The following is a 21,749-nucleotide window of genomic DNA, read 5'->3' as shown; positions in this document are numbered from 1 at the left end:
CAATGGCATCAGATGAGGGTCAGATCCATAGACTGGGAGAAGACTTGGAGGGAAATTACAGGGTGACTCGTATTATTGGAGTATAAGAAATATTGTTGAGTTAGATTTGAAGATGGAAATAGGAATAGGTTATGTAGGGGAAGGAAATTAATAATTATGACACTTCCTTTTAAGCAATATTTCTCTAAGATCTTTTCACTCTATGGTTGGCTGTTTTGAAGAGGTCAGTTAAGTATTTGGGCTTCTTTTAATATAGATTTGAAAATAGAAATTTCCTTTTAAGAAGTAGAGAATCAACTCTTTTCTCTCTGAGAGGCCATATATTATAGTGAAGCCAGGCAGCCTGGGTTTGAATCTTAGCCCCCAAATGCTAGGTGTGTGATCTTGGGAAAGTTATTGCACCTATTTCCTCAATAGTAACATGAAGAAAATACCAGTAGTTACCTGATAGAGTTGCAGTAATGACTAATATATGTAAAATGTTTAGTGTGGTGCTCAGTCAGGTAATGCTACCTGGTATTACTTAAATTAGGATGCTTAGGAAATTGGCAAAGGCGAGGCTCAATGACCTCTGGAAAGTTGCTTATCTGTAACCTTCAGCAGGTGGGATTTGCCATGTGTGTATCCACATGGATAACTCCCTAGGCCTCCCTGTCTCGGGCTGGGAGGCATTGGTATGAGACAGAATGAAGGAGAAAGGCAGTAGCTCGCAATGGGATCACCCTACTTCTAAATGACAGGCAGTCTGTGTATACTCTCTGTATAGGGAACACAGAAAGTGACATTATCAAATATGGCTATATGACATATGGATTTCTGTGTGTGTGTTTGTTTTTGTTGAAGGGCAGGATGGAGTTGGTAGGATAGAGGGAGGGAATACTTAACCACTGTTTGGAGAAATCAGTCAGTTGCTTTCCATTTAGCTATTAGTTTTTGCAGCATTTTTAATATATATATACTTTTTATTTTTATTTTTTATTTTTTTGAGACGGAGTCTCACTCTTCGCCAGGCCGGAGTGCAGTGGCGTGATCTTGGCTCACTGCAACCTCTGCCTCCTGGGTTCAAGTGATTCTCCTGCCTCAGCCTCCTGAGTAGCTGGGACTAGAGGCGCGTGCCACCACGCCTGGCTAATTTTTTGTATTTTTAGTAGAAACGGGTTTTCACTGAGTTAGCCAGATGGTCTCGACTCCTGACCTCGTGATCCACCCACCTTGGCCTCCCAAAGTGCTGGGATTACTTGCGTGAGCCACCGCGCCTGGCTGTAGCATGAGATTAATAAATTATCCTACTTCAGGGTTGCTAAGACGATCAAATTAACACTTGGGAAATACTTTTTTAAAAGTTAAAATTACTACATGTATACAAGGTGTATTTGTGTGATTTGCTTTTTTCATTTCATAATTTGATTAGCTAGACACAGATTAGGTTATACATTTACCCAAAAGGTCTAAGTAGCAGGAAATAGACAAATCATCTTTTAGGAAAATAAACAATTTCCTACCATTTCTGTGAATCGATCTGCACAGGCCATTCGAACCCATTCTGGCGTTACTGGGCTCTGCACCGTGAAGTCCTCAGCTATGTCTCTTTCTCTTCGCACTGTGGCCACAGCGTCAGCAATGGCAAAGAACACAGATGACCCCAGGAACATCCCAGACTCCCCGAGGCCCTGTAAGAAGGCACATTGGTTTAAGAAACTTCTATACTACACTATAAGTTTCTAGAGGGTAGGGGCCAGGTCTTGTTCACCATTGTATCCCCAACCCCTGCACAGTGTTTTGTACACAAAATCTTCTCAATAAATGTTTGTTGGCTGACTTACTGACTGAATCAGAAACTTGAGTAGTCTTAAAAATCACAGCATAGGGCGGGCTTGGTGGCTCATGCCTGTAATCCTAGCACTTTGGGAGACCGAGGTGGATGGATCATGAGGTCAAGAGATCAAGACCATCCTGCCCAACATGGTGAAACCCCGTCTCTACTAAAAATACAAAAATTAGCTGGGCGTGGTGGCGTGCACCTGTAGTCCTAGCTATTTGGGAGGCTGAGGCAGAAGAATTGCTTGAACCCGGGAGTCGGAGGTTGCAGTGAGCCAAGATCATGCCATTGCACTCCAGTTGGGCGACAGAGCAAGATTACATCTCAAAAAAAAAAAAAAAGGCAAAGAAAAAGAAAAAAAGTCCCAGCATAATCTGAGTTTCCCAGATCTTGAATCTCGTCTGGGTTAAATTTTGTTCTCTAAGAAAGGTATGTATGTGTGTATGTGTGTGTGTATGAGTGTCTTTGTGTGGTAATGGGAAAGTACCCTATTTAGTAAAACACATTCAATGGCTTGAACTAGCCAGCTTTATCAGCAGAGAGAAAAATGCCTTTTTTAACTCCAGGGTCAGGATAGGCAGAGTACTCTAGAAGAAAGAGTACAGACTTTGATACCAGATGAAAGGTTGTAAACCCATCATCTGCAAGGAACAGGCAGGTATTGTCAATGAGTGATGCAGGCAGATGAAGGACAATAAGGAGCAGTGAAAAGTAAGGTGAGGAAGAGCACCCCCATGTCCTGTCTATAAGGGCAGCTGTTCTTTAGTTGTAGTTAGTTGCTGCCTTTCCAAGAATGCAGCCAAAATTACCAGATCATCCATTTTCTCAAGAGAATTTAGATATCTGTATTTTAATGTAAAATTCCCTGACTTGTAAAAACACTGTGTAGGCCAAAGAAAAGTACATCTTCAGGCTAGATTTAGCCAGTAGACCACCAATTTGTGACCCTTGAGTTAGTGAGACTGAGTCTGAATCCTGGCCCTTACTCCCCATGTTTCTCTGGGTAAGTGAGATAATCTCCTCTGTTCCTTTGTCAGTGAAGTGTGGGCAGTGATGCCAACTTTATTGGGTGTTGCGAGGATCAGGAAATGCAAAAGCACCTAGCACAGCTCCCGGTACCTGGTAGCTCTCTGTTGTTTTTACATAGTACCCTCCATGTGGGACCTGCAAACCCATGATTTTCCTGAGTGTCTGCTTGTGAGTGGCTGTCTGCAACTACAAGGACTCAAGGGTCCTTTCTGCCCTGTGTTACTCTTGGTGGCTTAAAAGCTGCTCTCTGTGGGCTCTTAGCTCCCTTTTGCCTTTTCGCCTTAGAGTGATTTCCAGTTCAATGAGAATCCAAAGGCCCTATTGATTGTCCTTCCTTTCAGGTTTGCCCTGACCTTATCACTATAGGTCTAGAGGAAGTTCCTGCTGTTCCTGGGCTGACAGTGGGATCCAGTTTGGACATGATGAAATTTCTACAGATGTGGTTGGATACTTTTTTTTTTTTTTTTTTTTTTGGAGGATGGGTACTAGCAAGAAGTCTCCCAAAAGATCTTATTTATTGATTACCCAGGCTGGTCTTGAATTTCTGGGCTCAAGCAATCCCCTGCTTCAGCCTCCTGAGTAGCTGGAGCTATAGGTGTGCACCACCATGGCCAGGAAAGATTTTAAAGTCTTAAGAGGAGTCAAGAAACTTTAACAATACTTCTCAAACCTAGATGAAGTTTTTACTCTGAGGGTGGTTTTCACATAATCTGCATAGAGCAAGGCAAACAAATAATGATCTTTATTTTAATTTGCAGTTTCATTAGTTTAGCAATTATTAAGGGTTGATGTCTTTGCTTTCTGATGCTATTAACATTTTGTGCCAGATAATTCTTTGTAGTGGGGTGGGGGGCTGCCTTGTACAAAATCACCTCCCCCACTCCCCCCACTCCCAATTGAGAACCACTGTTCTAGATGCATTTCTGGGTATGGTGAGGACCCTGAGCCCCTCAGAGGTGAGTGATTTGCTTAAGACCACGGGGAGGGGATAGGGCTGTGGCAGGAACCCAGGTCTTCTGCGACCTCAGTCCAGGGTTCTGTCCATGCTGCCACTGCTAGGATTTCAGTCACATTGCACCTCCAATCCTGTTTAATATTATAGTCTTCAGGATCTTAAGTAAAAGTGTTATTCTATTAAGAAGTCAAAGCTTTTTGGCGAGTTTTAGAGTTTTCAGTGAAAGAGGAAATTATTAAAATCCTTGGCCCACGATTGCCATGGGTGAGTCATCTCCAAATTCTAGCAGTCTATAGTGATTTGTTCCTGATAACAGTTAACATTGACTTACTATTTTGTCGGCCTGCTTTCATCTGCCATGTGCTACCCGATCCATGACACCGGGCAGTGGTAGGTTTGGATGCTTACCTTAGACTAATAGATGGTTAGTGGGGTTTGTGACGATGGCAGCAAGGAGACATTGAACTCCTCTGGGACATCAGTGATGGCTGGAATTTTGTACTCATCTGGGCTCCGAGAGTACAGTACACCTTCTGGGGAATATTTCAGTTCTTCAGTGGTATAAAGCCCCATTCCCTGAATAAATGAACCTTCAATCTGGAGGGGGACAATTTCAAGCTTTGTGACATTGTATCATTTTTAGAAGGCCTTTACCTACCCTGAAATGACTCCCAGGAAGGGGCATCTGCCCAGATGGGCCAGCACCTACCTGCCCAATATCAATGGCTGGATTTAGGCTGCAACATGTATCCATGATGATGTCCGTTCTGATTTTCTGCCCAAAATAAAAATTACCTCACCGTAAAAACTTGAATTAAAAGTATCATTTTCAGGTATACTCAAATGATCTCCAGTTTTTCCAGAACTCCTGCTGGCTAATTAACACTGCATTGAACCCTGTCAACATTAGAGCTGTTAAGATGCCTGCTGAACTCTTCAAATTGAGTGCCAGGACTGTCCATGACCCTGGAAGACCTTGTACATTCATGGTTTTGACTCCTCTTAAGTGACTCCAAAGTCCATGACATGCTAGTGTGTCTGAGTGAGTCACTTGGTAAATAATTGTTGTGCCTGGTTGTTCATCTGATTCTCAACCTGAATTTGTTGTTGGAATATAATTTATGAGCTCATGTAGTCCTCATGATAATCTGTGGCATCTGGTACTATTGCCATTTTACTGTGAAAATCCTAGAGCCATACTGGCACGTATGAGTTTGTGGATTTGTAAGATCTTGGAAGGTATTCATGGCAAATGTTGAGACCACCTTTGATTTGCTAATCTACTTCCTTCTCTGAGAAGCATCACATGAATCTGGCCCTTGTTTTGGCACTAAGCATGGGCCTGCAGGTTATTCAGGAGCCACTAAAAGCCCCTAAGTGCCTGTGGCCTATCTCTGCAGTGTCTCAGGGCTTCCCTTCTGCCCCTCATTTCCCAGTGCTTGTTCTGACAAGATCATCATTCTCTGTTTGGGCTCAATACCTGGGCTTCTACTTTCTATCTAGCCCTTTGGACTTGGCAATTCTCTTTTGACTCAAACCTTGGCCTCTTGGACAACCTACTCTGGGCATTGGGACCAGCCTTCATCTATCCTCAACCTGGATAGGGAGGGAGATTGGACACACCTCAGAGTGGGCCTTCAGTTTACTTCTACCTTGAAACCTGGTGTGTTTTGCACTGTAAGTGCTGGACAGTGGAAAGAGATGGCTGTGCACTAACACTGAGTTGATGGATGATTTAGTTCACCAACCACAAATGGCCAGCTGCAACAGGCCTGTCACTGAATTTCTCTGATTTCTCTTTAGTTAAAAGAAGTTTTGCCTCTTTAAGAAATAAACTATTTTAAGGGATCAAAGTGATACTGAAATTATTGAACCTTAAACTGTAAATGTAAACTGAAAGGCACAGAAAAGACCACATTTTGACTTTTCTAGCATCATAAATTCTGGAAGATCCTCGTAAGTTTCATATCTTTAGGGATTTATTCCAAGGCCCTTGGGTAAAATTGCATCCTTTATAATGCAAGTTGTTAATTTTGGGTTAAGTATGATTCCCTGTCTCCAATGGGTAGTTTCTTGGCTGTTCAATTAAATAGAAAATATAACAATTATTTTAATACCTCTCTTCCCCCAAAATCTGTTTCAGTAATACTTTTTGGATAATTGACTTTGGAGAAACAGCACATTGCTATGTGCTTTCAAAATGTTTGCTCAAGACTATTTACTAAGTTAGTTATTCCTTCAGATTAGAAAATGTGTTTTTCCTTTATAAATAGAAGCTTTTTTTTGGGAGAAATCTTGGAAAGTGATTTTGTTGTCTAAATGAAATAAAAAATTTAATACAGTTTAGACTGTCATCAGCAATTCATTTTTGACTACTATATTGTCTTTTTAAGTGGAAATTCAGGATAAGGCTAGATCTCTGGACCCTCCCATGGAATTGAAAGAATCTTGTTCTTGTTATGAGAGAATTACATAATGGAATTGGGCTATTTACTATACAACACACTTTTGTTGTTGTTTTTATTTGCCAAGAGGAAAGTTAGACTTGACTTACCTTGTGAGCACCTGTCAGGCAGTCAATTTCAACCTCAGAACAGGCAGCTCCGTAGACATAGTAAGGAAATGGGTCCCCCACCCCCTTCTCCCAGTCCATGGAGGCCTTGTAGCCCCTGAGGGAAGAAATAAAGCCTTTTAGCTTGAGTTGGGGAGATAGAATGTTGATTTATTTTAAAAGTTACCAAAGTTTTATGGTAGTGTTTCATTTTTTTTTTTTCGCAGGGAGGGCACAAATACAGTCTCCCACTACCATAAATTATGCAGTTGAGTTTCCTACATTTGGGGAAATCACAGGGGTCAGCATTTCTGGAGTAAAATAGGTAAGATAAGCCTCACTCTAGGAAAACCACCTTCGGAATCATGGTATCTCCCCTGCCAGTAAGTATAGCATTTCATTTGATTTATGTTCATTTCAATTGCCTTTTAAACTCATTTAAAGAGGACATTCCTTGTGCCACAGTTAGGATGTCAAAAAGAGGGAGAAGCCAATAGATTTTTTGGGACCAGACCTCACAGTGTGCCTGTATCTTGACCACAAAGGATTTGAGCTTTAGCCAGCCTGCCCACTGAGAACCTCAGTTGAATTTTATCAGTGGTCCCTCTGGGACCACTCTTCCCAAAGGGACCCCATGGATAGTGCTAACCAAACTCACAGGGAGCTGATGGTAATTCAGGGTTGGTAAAAAAGGACTGGTAATTCAATGCATTAATATATAATAGAAGATATATTCAGATAGAGGGCTGGTTTGCTCTCAGGTAACTGAACTTAGGAATTTAGAACTCATTAGGTACAAGGCTCTAGGCTGGGCTGTTATCTCCTTATTTCCTCATTCTTCATGAGGATTTGCTTTACTGTTCTTTGTGTTTGTGTGTGTGTGTGTGTGTGTCTATTGTTTGGTGGTTTGTTTCATTAGACTGTAAAACTAATGTCACATGCTTTTTGAATTTGACAATGACTGGTGATTATCATCCACCCATTCTCCCTTGTCTAGTATGGAGCTTCAAAATAGACAGGTTTTATGGTAAAGGGAGGGAGATTTGTAAAATTGAGATGCAAGTCATTTCTAATGATAATATATTTTTACTATTCACGATAAAGAATAGTAAATAATGATTAGATATTGTAAGTAATGATTAAATAAATAGTAAATAATGATTATAATGATTAGCTGTTGTAAGTCAAGCATCTAATTTTTTTCCCCAATAAGGGTGTTTTATTGTTTAATTTTTTTTTTTGGACATAACTGAAAGGCCTATGTGAAATCATAGAATTTTGGGCCTAGAAGGGACCTCAGCAATCACATAATAAAAATGTATTTTACAAATGAGGGACCTGCGGCCCAGAGTTGAGGCAGCATAGGTAGTCAAGAAAGCGACCACGTTCTCTGGACGCAGCACCAGCACTGTGGTGATGGCACAATCAACATGAAAGCCTCAGCATTTCCATTGTAATCGCACTCATTCAAGCAAAGCTATCTTCAGTAGGGAATTTCCCCTGTAGAGAGCATGCACACTTTGATTTTACCTGTCCCCAGGTAAAATCAAATTATTTTAATAGTAAAAAACACACCTCTGGGGTGGAAATTTAAGATACTAATGGGACATGTGATGTATGAACATGCATGTACAGCTGCACATGTGCACCCAGAAGACCACCCAGAACGTGCTTACTAGTAACACCTCTTCCCACCTCTTTATGAATAATCATGTAAGACCCTCATAAAGGGAGCGTCCGCAATACCAGTTTTTGCTGTCTCATCCTTATGGACAGCCTGCCCTGAATTCTCTCTCAGGGTGTACTGTCTACTCTGCACCTCATTTTCAAAATATTCTTTTTTTTTGCAATAAATTACTCTATGCTGCACATCTTTCGCTGTGTGTCTCTTTTTGTTGTTGTTTTTTTGCTTTGCTGTGTCTCTTGTTTAAATTCTTTTAAACTAAGAAGACAAGAACCAAAGTATCACGACAGCCATCAACAGTGATTGAGTTACCTCGTATTTTCTCAGCTACGTCAAGATATTATTGTGATGTTTACCTGAAGTATCCAGTGGCTGAGAGACTGATTCTTTGTTCAAATGCAGCTTCTATCTGCAGAATGGGCATATTTAGTTAAAGCGAAACAAATATGCCATCTGCTAGGTGAAAACAGAAATGTCCAATCTAAAATTGACATCTCATAATTGTTTCTGGTGCTTTGCTACCAATAATAGAACTCATCATCATATTATTTTTCCTTAACTAGCACACTAACAATTTCCTTCTGATTGAGTTTAGAAGTCTTGGTTGAACAAACATAAAATAGAATGCTGCTGCACATCCATGAGATAGGGGCTTAGTGCACAAGGTATTTGGACTTCATTTCTAAATGTTAGAACTTTATAGTAAGCATGTGTGTAAATTTGAAATAATTGTTCTAATGAAAAAAGTCATAGGATATTGTAAAGTTGGATTAAGTTAGTCATCTCCTTTGAGCCGTATTCAACAGCAAATAGGCCTTTTAGTTTTCCTCCTAACCTACCCAAAACATCGTGCTCGCACGTGTGTGTGTTTGTGTGTGTGTGGCTTAGGAAGGCTCATTCTTTTCCTCTTATTTCTTACTTAAGCAGAGTGTATTCTTCATACACTTCTATTTCTCCTTCCAGTGACTGCTGTTTCCTGTGCGCTTTCTCCATACACACCTGGTATACATCCTGGAGTAGCCTTCTCAACCTTTAGAGATCCTGCCTGTTTGCAGAAACCCACTCAACTGGGGAAGAAACAGGGGGCATGCTCCATCACTGTGACACTTAGAGGAACTGTCTCTGTGTGTGATAGCTGTGCACTGCTGTGGTGCTGTCTCAGTACTGGTTTACATTGTTTTCTCACTTGTATTAACAAAGGGAGTGGAACACTTACCCAGTCTTCCCATGCACCTTCCAGATGTTTCTTAATGATGGGCTCAAGGCGTTTCAGAAGGATCTGACAAGCATTCTTGAAGTAGTAAAGAATGGAATCCACATTAGAGAAGAGCCCAGTGGTTATGGTGGTTACGATTTGTGTGAACAAATGTTCATTGATTAGGTCAGCAAGTGCTATGGAGTGCGTGATCCTGAAATATTGGGAACACAACTCCTGCCCTTGATAACAGTATTGGTTACTGGAGGTTACTTTTTCCCCTTCCTGGCTCACTTCCTGTGAAAATATGGGTTCAGCTGAATTTCTACTCTCAGATCCTCTTTCTTAGAATATTCAGGTTCTTAACTTCTCTCTCTCTTTCTTTTTTTTGGTTTGTTTTTTTGAGACAGGGTCTCACTCTGTCAACCAGGCTGGAGTGCAGTGGCACCATCTTGGCTCACTGCAACTTCGACATCTGGGCTCAAGCAATCCTCCCACCTCAGTCTCTTGAGTAACTGGGACTCCAGGCACTCACCACCAAGCCTGGCTGATTTTTGTCTTCTTTGTAGAGATGGATTTTCACCATGTTGACTAGGCTGGTCTTGAACTCCTGAGCTCGAGCCATCTGCCTACTTCAGCCTCCCAAAGTGCTAGGATTACAGGCATGAGCCACTGTGCCTGGCTCTTAGCATTTTTTTCCTACATCTTTTGTATTTTTGTATATTTCTTTTTTTTTTTTTTTAAGATGGAGTCTTGCTCTGTCACCAGGCTGGAGTGTAGTGGCACAATCTCAGCTCATTGCAACCTGGGTTCAAGTGATTCCCCTGCCTCAGCCTCCCAAGTAGCTGGGACTACAGGCGCGCACCACCATGCCTGGCTAATTTTTTGTATTTTAGTAGAGACGAGGTTTCACCATGTTGGGCAGGAAGGTCTCGATTTCCTGACCTCGTGATCTGCCCGCCTCGATCTCCCAAAGTGCTGGGATTACAGGCGTGAGCCACTGCACCCGGCCATTTCTTTGGTATTTTATGGCTATTAAAATAAATGGAATAAACATCCTATTTTCATTCAAATTTGTGCTTTCCAGTCTGTAACAATGACATGCCAGAATCCCCCTGTCTGATCTCTCCCTCCATCTGTTCATTCAACCACCATCAAACTACTATAATAAAGGCCTTGGCTTTGGCTATGAAATGAGAAAACAATTAAATTTACTTTATAATGGTCCAGATCCACAAATTTTCTGATCTTTAACAGAAACCTAAAACTTAATACTCTAGAAGATGGATTGACACTTATTTTGGGCTGACAACTCCCATACACTCTGAGCTGTTCCTCTTTTGTGTTTGACCCTACTCCAGATTAGATCTCATGCATTTGAGGTTTCTTACACATTTGTTCTGAGCAAAAAAGAGTCTTTGCTTTTTGATTCCTTAAGAGGTATCACCACAAAATTAGGACTGATTTGAAAGGGGTTCCTGTTGGTGGTATCATTGCAGCATTCCGGGAAAATATGGCTCACCACAATATCCCAGTGGAAAAGTGAACAGTTTGCAACAGAAACATGACAAATATATATATTTCAAAAGTACATGCAATCAGATATTCGAATTAAGGACTATGAAGTCATGATTCTATTCTGAGACAGTGAAAATTTAGCACTTTTAAAAAATCAGTTAAAAAAATAAGTACAAAGAAAAGCTCTAAGTACTCGGTAGAATACCACTGAAGACAATGCTTCTATTGCACCCTGTCTCCTTGTCTGGGGTCTGCCTGCCTATCTGCCCGCAAAAACTTGTTTATGCTGGAGGAAACTTGCACAGCTCTGCATTACTTGGTAGCCAAATTTTTTCTTGCTGTGTCTGCTAGGAACAGAGACTGCCTGTTCACCAAAATCCATTCTCTCCTTCTTCCATAGCAGCTGGACATATGGTTTCCCACTACTCTACATTTCCCAACCTCCGTTGCAGTTAGACATAGCCTGAAACTGGTTCTGCTAATGGACTGTGAGTGGAAGTGACTTGCATCACTTCCAGATCTGGCTCAGAGTCTTCCACACCGGCTCCTCCATGCTCACTGGAATGATGACACCCAGGGCAACTTGGCACACCACGTGTTGAAGATGGTGGAGCCTCCATCAATTTGGGTGCTCAAATGACCAAACAATGCTCGGGACTGATACGTGTACAAGAAAGGGACTTTCACTGTGTTTGAGCCTTTACATTTTGGGTCTGTCATCTCAATTTAGCCTACTCCAAATACACTCTCCCAACATTTTAGTTACCCCAGACTATGTTTAGTGACACACATGACTTCTCTGAAGTCAACTATTGTACCTGTATCTAGCCATAAAAACCAGAGATGTGGGAGAGGCACACCAAGGAGAGACAGGAAGACTCACCTGCACAGCTCTGCCATTGACTTCTGCACCGATAGACGCTGCCGTAGTAATTGTATTGGGCACTGTTGCTGTGCTTGTTTCACAGACGTGCATATAGGACATGGGTATTTTTAACTCACGACTGGCCACCTATGAGAAACATAAATATTTTCAAGTCCAGCAAGGACTTCTATGAAGATTTGAATCATTATTTTTCTTAATAAAAATTATTTGTTATTACATCCATGGTACCCTTTTAAGACTAAAATAATGTACTTTATAAGCATCAAAACTACTTTTTTTGTAAGGCCTCATGCTGATTTTTACAGTGTTTTCTTGGTAATATTCCACAGTGGTTCTTTTCAAATTGAGTCCATTTAGAATGTTAAGAATTTCCTTTTTTCTAAGTTTTAGATGTGTAGGAAGTAGGCCAAATTGAGATTTTCAGGCACTTATTTGGTTCAGTGGCAGGAAGAAAAAGAGGGATGGAGGGAGAGAGAGAGAGAGGAAGAGAGAGAGAGAGAGAACAAAAGAGGGGAGAATGAGATAAGACTGACTCAGAATTTGGTCTGAAATCTTTCGATATCAGTATCAGATGAACTTGGAATGACCCTGAGGACCTTTTTCTTGCTCTTATCCTCCCACCCTTTTTTCTATTTGTTCTCCCTTGCTTATATTCCTCCAGTATTGGCTGTTCATTTTTTCTGTTTTTTAAAAATAATTTTTAAAAGATTATTATTATTATTTTAGAGATGAGGTCTCACTGTGTTGCCCAGGCTGATCTTGAACTCCTGGACTCAAGTGATCCTCCTGCTTCAGCCTCCCAAGTAGCTGGGACTACAGCTGCATGCCACTGCACCTGGCTTCTTTTCTGCTCTTTTCCTTCCAGTTTCTCTAGCAAACATATGTGGAGATGAAGATATTTAATCAAGAAATGACGAGGAAAGAGATGAAAAAGAAGAAAGGGAAAGGAAAAAACATTATTTTGGCTTCTCTTGTCTTTTTGTTTTTGCAAAAAACACCTTCTCATGATATCCCGTTCTCAAATGCTAATCTTCTGACTAATGTCATTCTATATGAAGTTTATCCAGAAAGATGCAAAATGAAAAAAAGGGACGACTTTGTTGTTTCTTGGTGGTGAAAATCCAAAGGGAATTTGTTGGTTCATATAACTGGGCAGGATAGATGGAGCTAGTGTGAAGTACATGTGTATCTAGGGGCTTTGAGGTCTCATCAGCGTCTCCTCTCAGCCTCTCACATTTGCTTTTCTTTCTACGATGGCCGGTTCCATCCATGGCACAGAACTGCCTGTGGCAGCCCCTGCCCTATAGTATAGTACCTAAACAGCCACAGGGGAAAGATGGCTCCTTTCTCCCAGCATCTACATGTCAATCCAAGGAAAGGCTCTGAGTGGCCTTGCTTAAATCATGTGTCCTTTCCCAGAGTCAGTGGGATTCCAGAACCCTGATTGACCAGAGGCGGGTCTTGTGCCTATATCTGCAGCAGGCGTGGGAGTAAGGATGGGGATGGAGCTGAAAGGTACCCAAATTGAGGAGTCTTTCAGAAATATATGGCATGTGAGAGGTACAGTACTTCAAATGAGCTAAGGGGCTGGATGGTCAAAAGCTACAGATGTGCACTATAACATTCTAATACATTTGTCATAGCGTTATTTAAAGAATTATTCTTGTTTTTCTCCTGAGATTATATTCTTACTAATTAGTGTGTATGTATGTGTGTTAAATATCTTATAAAAATCGTAGGATGATGGCAGTTGATGAAATACTTGTCCTTACTTGTCAAAATAAAACACTAGCAACCTAATATTGTTGTCTAAAAGGTAAACATTAAAGCCACAAAAGCTAAGAAAGTCCTGCTCCTGGTTGCCTGCTTGGAGCTCCCACCACAGGGCTCCATGGTTTTCTTAGTGGCGTTTTCACTAATGATCACCCCATCCATGAACCCTGGCCAAGCTCCAGGACTGTCTGCATACATGTGGGATTTCTGCCACCTCAACCATTCTATTTGATATGTAAGAAGCCTTCCAACTAAATAGTCAAGATCTCAGTGTTTGAATACAGGGAGTCAATATTTACCCTAATAGATGAATCCTAACTTTCAACAATGTATATAGAGAATAATGGTTTAATTTTATTTATCTTACCTGTAGCATTTTGGTGTGAATACCTTGTCCCAGTTCATTGCCCCCGTGTGTGACCAACACAGACCCATCTGTGTAGATATGAACCAGTGCAGCTGCCTAGTAAAAGAATTGGAAGGCATAGCTCAGTGCAAGTTAGCATTTGGTGAGGTTCAATATAAAACACAAGGTAGTGAAATACCAGTCTTAGGGAGTGGAGGGGGTCAGAGAAGCAAACTTTCCTGGTAGGATGCTGAAGCTTAGTTCTGTTTTGTGCAAAAAGTCGCCTGTAAAGAACATTCCTTCTGATTTTCATAGGAGCCCCTTTGGATACCTCAGGAGTTGAGAGTGTTGGTTCCAATTGTTTGAAAATCACTCTCATGCTTAAAATCACTGGCTGACCATTAAGCTAGTTATTTAAATGTTTTAGGTACTTGCACATAGTGTGTACCAAGTGTGCTCAGCTCCAGATACATAAAGATGAACAAGACATGGCTCTTCTTCAAGCTGCTCACAATGTGGTAGAAAGACAGGCTGGAGATCAAGTCACTGTAGTGTAGGATGATCAGTGAGATAATGAGAGTGGCATAGGGTGCCCTGGGAGATCTGGGAGGACAGGTGCAACTCCTGTGCTGCTCAGGGATGACAAGTGACAACAGAACAGAATCACAGACCGAAGAAGGCTTTGCCATGGGCAAGGTGGGCAAACCCCCCACAGCCTGTAAGGGAAAGCTCGGCTCCTTATTCCACTAGGAGGCCCTGTGGGATTTGGTCTCTTGTACAGTCCCTGTTGCCCCCTGCCTTGCCTCTGAGTCTGGCCCCACTGCAGCTCCTTTCTGACTTGTGCTCCTTGCTTCTGTCCAATCTCTTGTCCTGGCTGGCTTCTCCTCCTGTTCCTTACCTGTCTGCTCAGCCTGCAGGGCCACGCCCTGCAGTCTATGTTCTGTTAAAACTTCCGCACTTGGCCGGACACGGCGGCTCACGCCTGTACTCATCCCAGCACTTTGGGAGGCTGAGGAGGGCGGATCACGAGGTCAGGAGTTCAAGACCAGCCTGGCCAAGGTGGTGAAACCCCCATCTCTATTAAAAATACAAAAATTAGCCAGGTGTGGTGGCGGGTGCCTGTGATCCCAGCTACTTGGGAGGCTGAGGCAGAGAATTGCTTGAACCTGGGAGGCAGAGTTTGCAGTGAGCTGAGATCGTGCCACTGCACTCCAGCCTGGGTGACAGAGCGAGACTCCGTCTCAAAAAAACAAAACAAAACAACCCCAAAACTTCCTCACATGTGTCTCATCCCCATCTGGGAAGGATCAATCACCTCCTTCTTTGTACTTCTCCTTACAGGAATACTGGGTTGAAGAGTGTCCCTCCCCTGCCCCCTAAAATTCATGTCTGTCTGAAACCTCAACATGGAACTTTAGTCTTTGCAGATGCAACTACTTAAGATAAAATCATACTGGATTGTGGGGGCCCTAAACTCAATGACTGGTGTCCTTGTAAGAGGGCTGTGGAAGATGGAGGCAGCAGCGACTGGAGTCATGTTGCCACGAGCCAGGTAATACCAGGAGCCACCAGAAGCTGGAAAAGCAAGGGAAGATTCTTCCCTGAAGCCTTCAGAGGCAGCATGGCCCTGCTGACCCCTTGAGTTTGAATTTCAGGCCTCCGGAATCGTGAGAGAATAAATTTGTTGTTTTTGAGTCACCCAGTTTGTGGTACTTTGTTAGAGCAGCCACAGGTAAGGAATCCTGGAGCTAAGAGGCTCTTCTCTGAGTCTTGCCATGGAGGGGCGCCTAGTCTTAACTCATCTTTGTGTCCCGTAAATACCTCTGAGCAGGTCCTGGCCTTGCGTGGTGGCTCATGCCTGTAATCCCAGCACTTTGGGAGGCCGAGGTGGGTGGATCACCTGGGGTCAGGAGTTCGAGACCAGCCTGACCAACATGGTGAAACCCCGACTCTACTAAAAATACAAAAATTAGCCAGGCATGGTGGCAGGCGCCTGTAATCCCAGCTACTTGGGAGCCTGAGGCAGGAGAATCGCTTGAACCTGGGAGGCGGAGGTTACAGTGAGCAGAAATTGTGCCATTGTACTCTACCCTCCAGCCTGGGTGACAAGAGCAAAACTCTGTCTAACAAAAAAAAAAAAAAAAAAAAAAAAATCACAGGGACACTACATCAATGTTTGATATATTGGACAAAGGGAAAGGTGGTATTTTTTTCCTTCCAGGAGGAGGAGGAACGAAGGCTTCAGCCCATTTGTGTCTCAAGATGCCTGGAGGCCCAGGGTTGGCTCAGAGGGGCTTGGGAGCACTGAGGCTTGTAGCTGCTAATAATAGGATTTACTCACCGTGGGCCTTTTGACTCCCACTGAGGACAGAGCTCTCACTGCCAATTTAGAGGGTAGGTGTTCCAGCTTTGTGAGTCATCTGCTGACCTGGAATAACACCCTTCTATTCCTAGCCAGGTGATTCTAGGGTGCCTCAATTTAGAACTCTGTGGGGCAGCTGGAGGATATTCAAATGGAGACTTAAAGTCATTGCTTGATTTGAAGGTTTTCTTTGTCATGAGATGAGATGTTGGTTCCCATGGATGACGGTAGAGTGTAGGCTGTGGTTTAGATGTGGTGTGGCCATACAGGTGAAGGGAAGTGTGTTATAATAAAAAGTAAATATTTGATCTTTGCCCCTGGTTCTTGGTTCAGAGTTTGTAAAGGCTTGGAATTTACTGTTTTATTCTGCTAATGAGACGACTCATGAGAAGGGCTTAGGTAGCTTTAGGATGGGGGCTCGGAGGCGGTGTGCATTGGTCTTTCAGTCCTCCTCCCCATCTTCTTGGGATGGGGGCTAGAGATTGAGTTCAATCATTAATGGCCAATGCTGTAATCAATCATGCCTGTGTAGTGGAACCTCCATAAAAACCCCAAATGATGCAGTCTGGGGGCTCCTGGGTTGGTGAACAGGTGGAGGTGCTGGGAGGGTGTGTGCCTGGAGAGGTCAGGGAAGCTCTTACCCCTTTCCATCCCTTGCCCCAGGCAGCTCTTCCATCTGGCTGTTCCTGAGTCCGTATCCTTCATAGTAAACTGGTAATGATCATAAGTAAAGTGCTTTCCTGAGTTCCATGAGTCATTCTAGCAAATTATCAAACCTGAATGGGGGTAGTGAAAACCTCCAAATTAGTAGTCGGCCAGGCGGGAGTGTGAGTAGCTAGGGCCCTCCATTTGAAGCTGGTGTCTGAAATAGGGGCGGTCTTGTGGGACTCAGCCCTTGATCTGTGGAGTCTGCACTAACTCTGGTAGTTAGTGTGAGAAAAGAATGGTTGGACACCCACTTGGTGTTGGAGTTGGTTTGGAAAAGACAATATTTGGCGTCAGAGAGGAAACCACACAGGCGGCTCTCAAGTTTCTCTGATGTCACAGCCTTTGATTGCATCTAGCTTGCAGACATGACAGTTACCCTTCTTGTGCCTGTTTATAGAAGAGGCATGCTGGGCCTGAACATGTGACCCAGAGGTTCAGGGGGTCTCATCCTACCCACCAGAGGAGGAGGAGCCCTGAGAGGTGTGTCTGAGCTCTCCTGGGAGGGGCTTAGTGATGCTCTGGATGACATCCACAGTGTTCCAGGAACCCAGCCAAGTGCTGCTCTACATTCACTATCTTACTGAGTCCTCATCAATCTTAAGACAGAGTTATTGTTATTATTATTATTGTTATTATCATTGGGAAAGCTGAGGCTCAGAAATGTTGAATAACTTAATGTCACACAGCTAGTCAATACAGAGCCGAGGATTTCTCAGGTCTTCCTGACTTCAGTTGATTAGGCATTTGTTTCCCAAGAAGGAAACAAATACTGCACTGTATTAAAAATGCTTGCAGATGGGGGTGCTGCTCTGGACAGTTCTGTACATTTCTGTTAGGTGTTGGCAGGGAGGAGCTCAATGCTTTAAGAAATGAGATATTTTTCAAAGTCCTCAGAAGCAGATTGGGCCAGGAGTGTGTCTAGCATGAAGGTTATTTATCCTATATACAAGTCTTACCTGATGGTAGCTTGTTGCAGCAAAGCCAACTGAAAACTTCATGGGAATAATAGCAATGCCTTTCTTCTTCCAATAATTCTTCTTATTGAACTCTTTGACCTGCATTCTTCTGCTGTGAAAGGAAGACTTGTCCAGACATTCATTCCAACATCTTATCAGGGTCTCAGGGTTGAATGCTTGTTTGTAGACGGTTTTATCAACTGTTTTGTACATATTTTTCTCTCTAATCTGAAACACGTGGGAAATTCAGTAAATAGTTATGGTAAGGCAGAAACTGATGGCCAAATAGAGACTTGAAAAATTTCTCCACTAAAGCACAAGCTGTAGAGAAGGGAAGACAGGGTCTGTTTTTTCTTTGAATGGCACATGCTTTTGCAAAAATAGTAGAGGTTATTTTTTACCTCTTCATCAATGCACCAGTTGGGGTCTCTCCCTACTAGAAGTGGAAGGTAGCATGTGGAGACTATTCCACGAAAGGCAGTGGGATGTAGAGGCCTAGGGAGGTAGATTTTTCTTTTCTTTTTATTCTACAAGGTTCAGAGGATGGAGCAGAGCTGGTAGGCAGTACACTAAAGCAAGGATTAATTGTCATAACTGAAGATTTGTCCTGCCAGGGAGGAATAGCATTGCAAATAATAGCAGATCCCCTCTAAGTCTTTTAATTGCCTTTGGAATGTATGGGTAAATCTTTTAAACAGTTTCTTTGGGCCTGGTGTGGTGGCTTACACCTGTAATCCTAGCACTTTGGGAGACCGAGGCAGGAGGATCACTTAAACTCAGGAGTTCAAGACCAGCCTGGGCAACGTAGTGAGACCTCATCTCTAAAAGAAAGAAAAAAAAAAGAAAAATAGTTTATTTGAATAAGGTGTGTTTTATGTTATATGTCCTGGAAACTTGCAACACTTGACTGCTGAGATATGCCTAGAAGTTTTTTATTTTTAATCATCTCCATTTTATTCTAATCACAATAAAAGAATTATTATTATTGGCAACAACGTTGGAATAATACTATCCAGTTTATAAAACGAATATTGTAATGAATGTTAAATTATTTGATTCTTGCAGGAACTCTGTGAGGTGAGTCATTTATAGATAAGGAAACTGAACCACACAGACATTGACGCTCTTGCTCATGCTGTTCTACTTGCCTAGATCACCTTTCCAACATCTGTGCCAATTATTCTTCAAGGCCTATCTCAAGTGCCATCTTCTCCAGAAGGTTCTTCCTGGTTCCCCTCTCCCCATGCCAACGTGATGCCTTCCTTCTCTGGTACCCGTGGAACACTGTACGTGACTTCTCTTAGGATAACTACTGCCTTCCTTGTACAAAATATTGGGTGTTCTCTTGTTTGTAGGAAGTACCCCGACAATCACAAACCCGGAATTCGTGTTGAATTTAGGGACAAAGCAGTTCTAGGGACAATACATACGAGAGTTCTTGCTGGAGTAGGGGGTCTATATTGGGGAAACGGGACAGAAATGGAAAAGGTAGGGTGGGCTCTGACTGGAATGTGTGGGGAGTGGAAGCAAGTTATTGACCATGATCTCAATTCCAGAAGCTGCCTCTCTCTAGTCCAGCATACTGTACACCCTGTGCACCTTCTGGTCTATTGTGAAAAATAGTATTTTCAGAGGGTGTTCTTCTGGAAGTATTTCTCAAAAGTTTTCAAGTGCACCAGTAATTCCACTTCTGTAAATTTATCCTAAAGATATACAATAAGGCAAACATATACCTGGGTACATATGTACCAAGATGTTTATTGCAACATCATTTTAATGGCCAAAAATGGTAACAGCCAGAATGTATATTAATAGTGGAGTGGCTAAATAAGTTATGGTACGTGCATATTACATAGTACTATTCAGTCATGAAAAAGAACGAAGCAGACCATTCTACTGACACAGAAAGATGGCCATGGCATATTGTCCTGTAGGAGAAGGAAGAGGCAGAGTAATATGTATGCTATGGTCCCATTCTGGTAAATAACCATACATGTGCACATATATGTTATATATCAATGTTTAGGTATGTGTGTATGAATACAAATGGGTGGCCAAAGATAGAAAAAGGGGAAGAACAATAAACATGGAATTGTTAACAATGATTACCCTTGACCAAGAGGGATGGGGGTGGAAAAAGGGGCATTCCCTTTTTTTGATTACTTCGGTGTGGTTTGAATTTTAAATAGAGTAATTATTTTGGTACAAATTAAAAAAAAGAGATGTGTGCGTAAGTAAGGAAGGAGTAAGATAGGGTGAGGTGAGTTTTTTTAGGTAGCTTTTAATTCACTTTGAATTCTGAGCCAGGGCTAATTCATGTGGTTCTTCTAGTGTGTTTCCTTGGGTCAAAGAAGCTGGGTTTCCCACTGGTCTGGTTCATCAGCAACTTTGGTTATGGCCTTGGTTACAACCTTACCTTTTCTAGCGGAAGGCCACATTTGGCTGCCACAGCTGTGATGCAAGATTCTGTTACTAGGGCTCCCTGTGGGAAGCGAAATCCATGAAAGGCCGTATTGGATGGCAAATTTGTCATGCATGCACGGCCCTGGAACCTGAGGTTGCGAATTTTATATGCATTTTCCAGCTTTAGTATTAGAAATTCTGTTACCTAAAAGGGGATATTCACATTTATCATCACTTTTTTTTTTCTTTTCTCTGACAGTCAAGTACAAACGGCTTGTGGAATTTAACTACATTAGGAAATAAACTTCATAAAGAGTCATCTAGAAACTTGGCATTCTACTCATGGTCAAGCACGTTGCTGCTTTCTGGTGTACGTACCAGCTCAGAGTCATCCAGCGTGCATCCTCCGTTAATGTAGCACTCAATGTCTAGAGCTTTGATCCGCCCGTTGTTCATGAATCCTACCTGTCACCAAATGATGGTTATTTACTGAGATGTTCAAAATTTGCATGCCAATTGTGAGACATAGCCCAGTTCCCCCATAGGGCAGGACAGAGGCCAGACTCAGCTCCCTGTTTGCTTTATGGTGTACCATGCCTTGCTTGACTGATGGAGACCTCTTCTGAGCTTAATTTTGCTGAGCTCTTTCCTTCCAACATGTGATTTTCTGGCTTCACAGTCAGCATGGAATTCTAAAGACTTTGCTTGTCTCCTGGACTATAATTGCCACCCTCTTCGTCCTTATTCTTGGAAGATTCCCCTTCATTTTTTTACTGACTTTCTTTCTAATTTAGTCTGTGGTTTCCTTCCTGGTGAAAAGGTCTCTGGAATTCCAGAATGTGTTGGAATGAATCGCAGTGTATCCTGTTATGGGAAAGCCTCTGAAGCTGAGGTCCTTGAATGGATGCATGGGGGCTGCTCTTATTTCACTAGGTGGTGAAGATGTTTGTACATGCTTACCCGACCTAACAAACCTGAGCTCGTGCTGTTGTTACTGTTTGGGAAGAGCTTAAGGCAGCTTGCATTCTTTCAATGTTGCCACTCCCCTCCACCCACCCAGACCATTTTGTCTATACAGTCCACATTAAAAAGAAAAGAAAAATCCCCACTCCCTACTGTAGTTCTACCAAACAAGGATTGACCCAGGTCCCTTTGCCTTTCTGAAAGCAGGGATAAATATGACTGAAGGATCCACACGACTATATATATAACTATAGGGTTAACATTAGACTTTGACTGAAGTTTACCTTTGACTTTCATGAAGGAAGGACTGCTAAGCAAAATAGTACTATAAATAAGGTAGCAGAATCCTTAAACTATTTCATATAAACTTTTCAAAAATTTGGAAGAAACTATTTACACATAAACACATGTTATCCTAATTTACAAATAGTTCTGAATAACCAAGCAAAACTTTGTTAGCTGTGTTTGAAGGATATGTGTATATATATATATTTATACATATATATTTATATATATTTACATATATATTTATACGTATATATTTATATATGTATATATATTTATATATGTATATATATATTTATACATATATATTTATATA

General features: G+C 42.0%; 1 protein-coding gene, 1 long non-coding RNA gene and 1 other non-coding gene across 7 annotated transcripts in view; 1 reads left to right on the top strand and 2 right to left on the bottom strand.

Moving 5' to 3' along the window:
• The window catches only part of LOC129058097 (uncharacterized), a 30,024-nt gene extending 28,202 nt beyond the window's left edge, over window positions 1-1,822 (top strand). For all 5 annotated transcript variants that reach the window (XR_010136075.1, XR_010136077.1, XR_010136076.1 and 2 more), the window contains one exon: window positions 1,528-1,822. This is a non-coding gene — a long non-coding RNA (uncharacterized LOC129058097). The remainder of the gene's footprint in view (window positions 1-1,527) is intronic.
• Window positions 1-21,749, bottom strand: part of LOC129058096 (aldehyde oxidase 2-like) — a 78,159-nt gene that overhangs the window by 7,976 nt on the left and 48,434 nt on the right. Inside the window, 11 exon segments of the mRNA XM_054549639.1 lie at window positions 1,503-1,670; window positions 4,212-4,400; window positions 4,513-4,578; window positions 6,358-6,472; window positions 8,395-8,447; window positions 9,255-9,329; window positions 11,635-11,763; window positions 13,778-13,873; window positions 17,783-18,010; window positions 20,199-20,390; window positions 20,564-20,650. Coding sequence (XP_054405614.1) covers window positions 1,503-1,670; window positions 4,212-4,400; window positions 4,513-4,578; window positions 6,358-6,472; window positions 8,395-8,447; window positions 9,255-9,329; window positions 11,635-11,763; window positions 13,778-13,873; window positions 17,783-18,010; window positions 20,199-20,390; window positions 20,564-20,650 — 1,398 coding nt within the window.
• Window positions 6,580-6,745, bottom strand: LOC112132508 (U1 spliceosomal RNA). Its single transcript, XR_002914273.1, has one exon. It is a non-coding gene; the product is annotated as a U1 spliceosomal RNA (small nuclear RNA).

This window comes from Pongo abelii, chromosome 11 (assembly GCF_028885655.2).
Source record: "Pongo abelii isolate AG06213 chromosome 11, NHGRI_mPonAbe1-v2.0_pri, whole genome shotgun sequence".
Taxonomy (NCBI): domain Eukaryota; kingdom Metazoa; phylum Chordata; class Mammalia; order Primates; family Hominidae; genus Pongo; species Pongo abelii.
The sequence above is the reverse complement of the archived record's forward strand: the minus strand, read 5'-3'. Positions and strand labels throughout refer to the sequence as shown.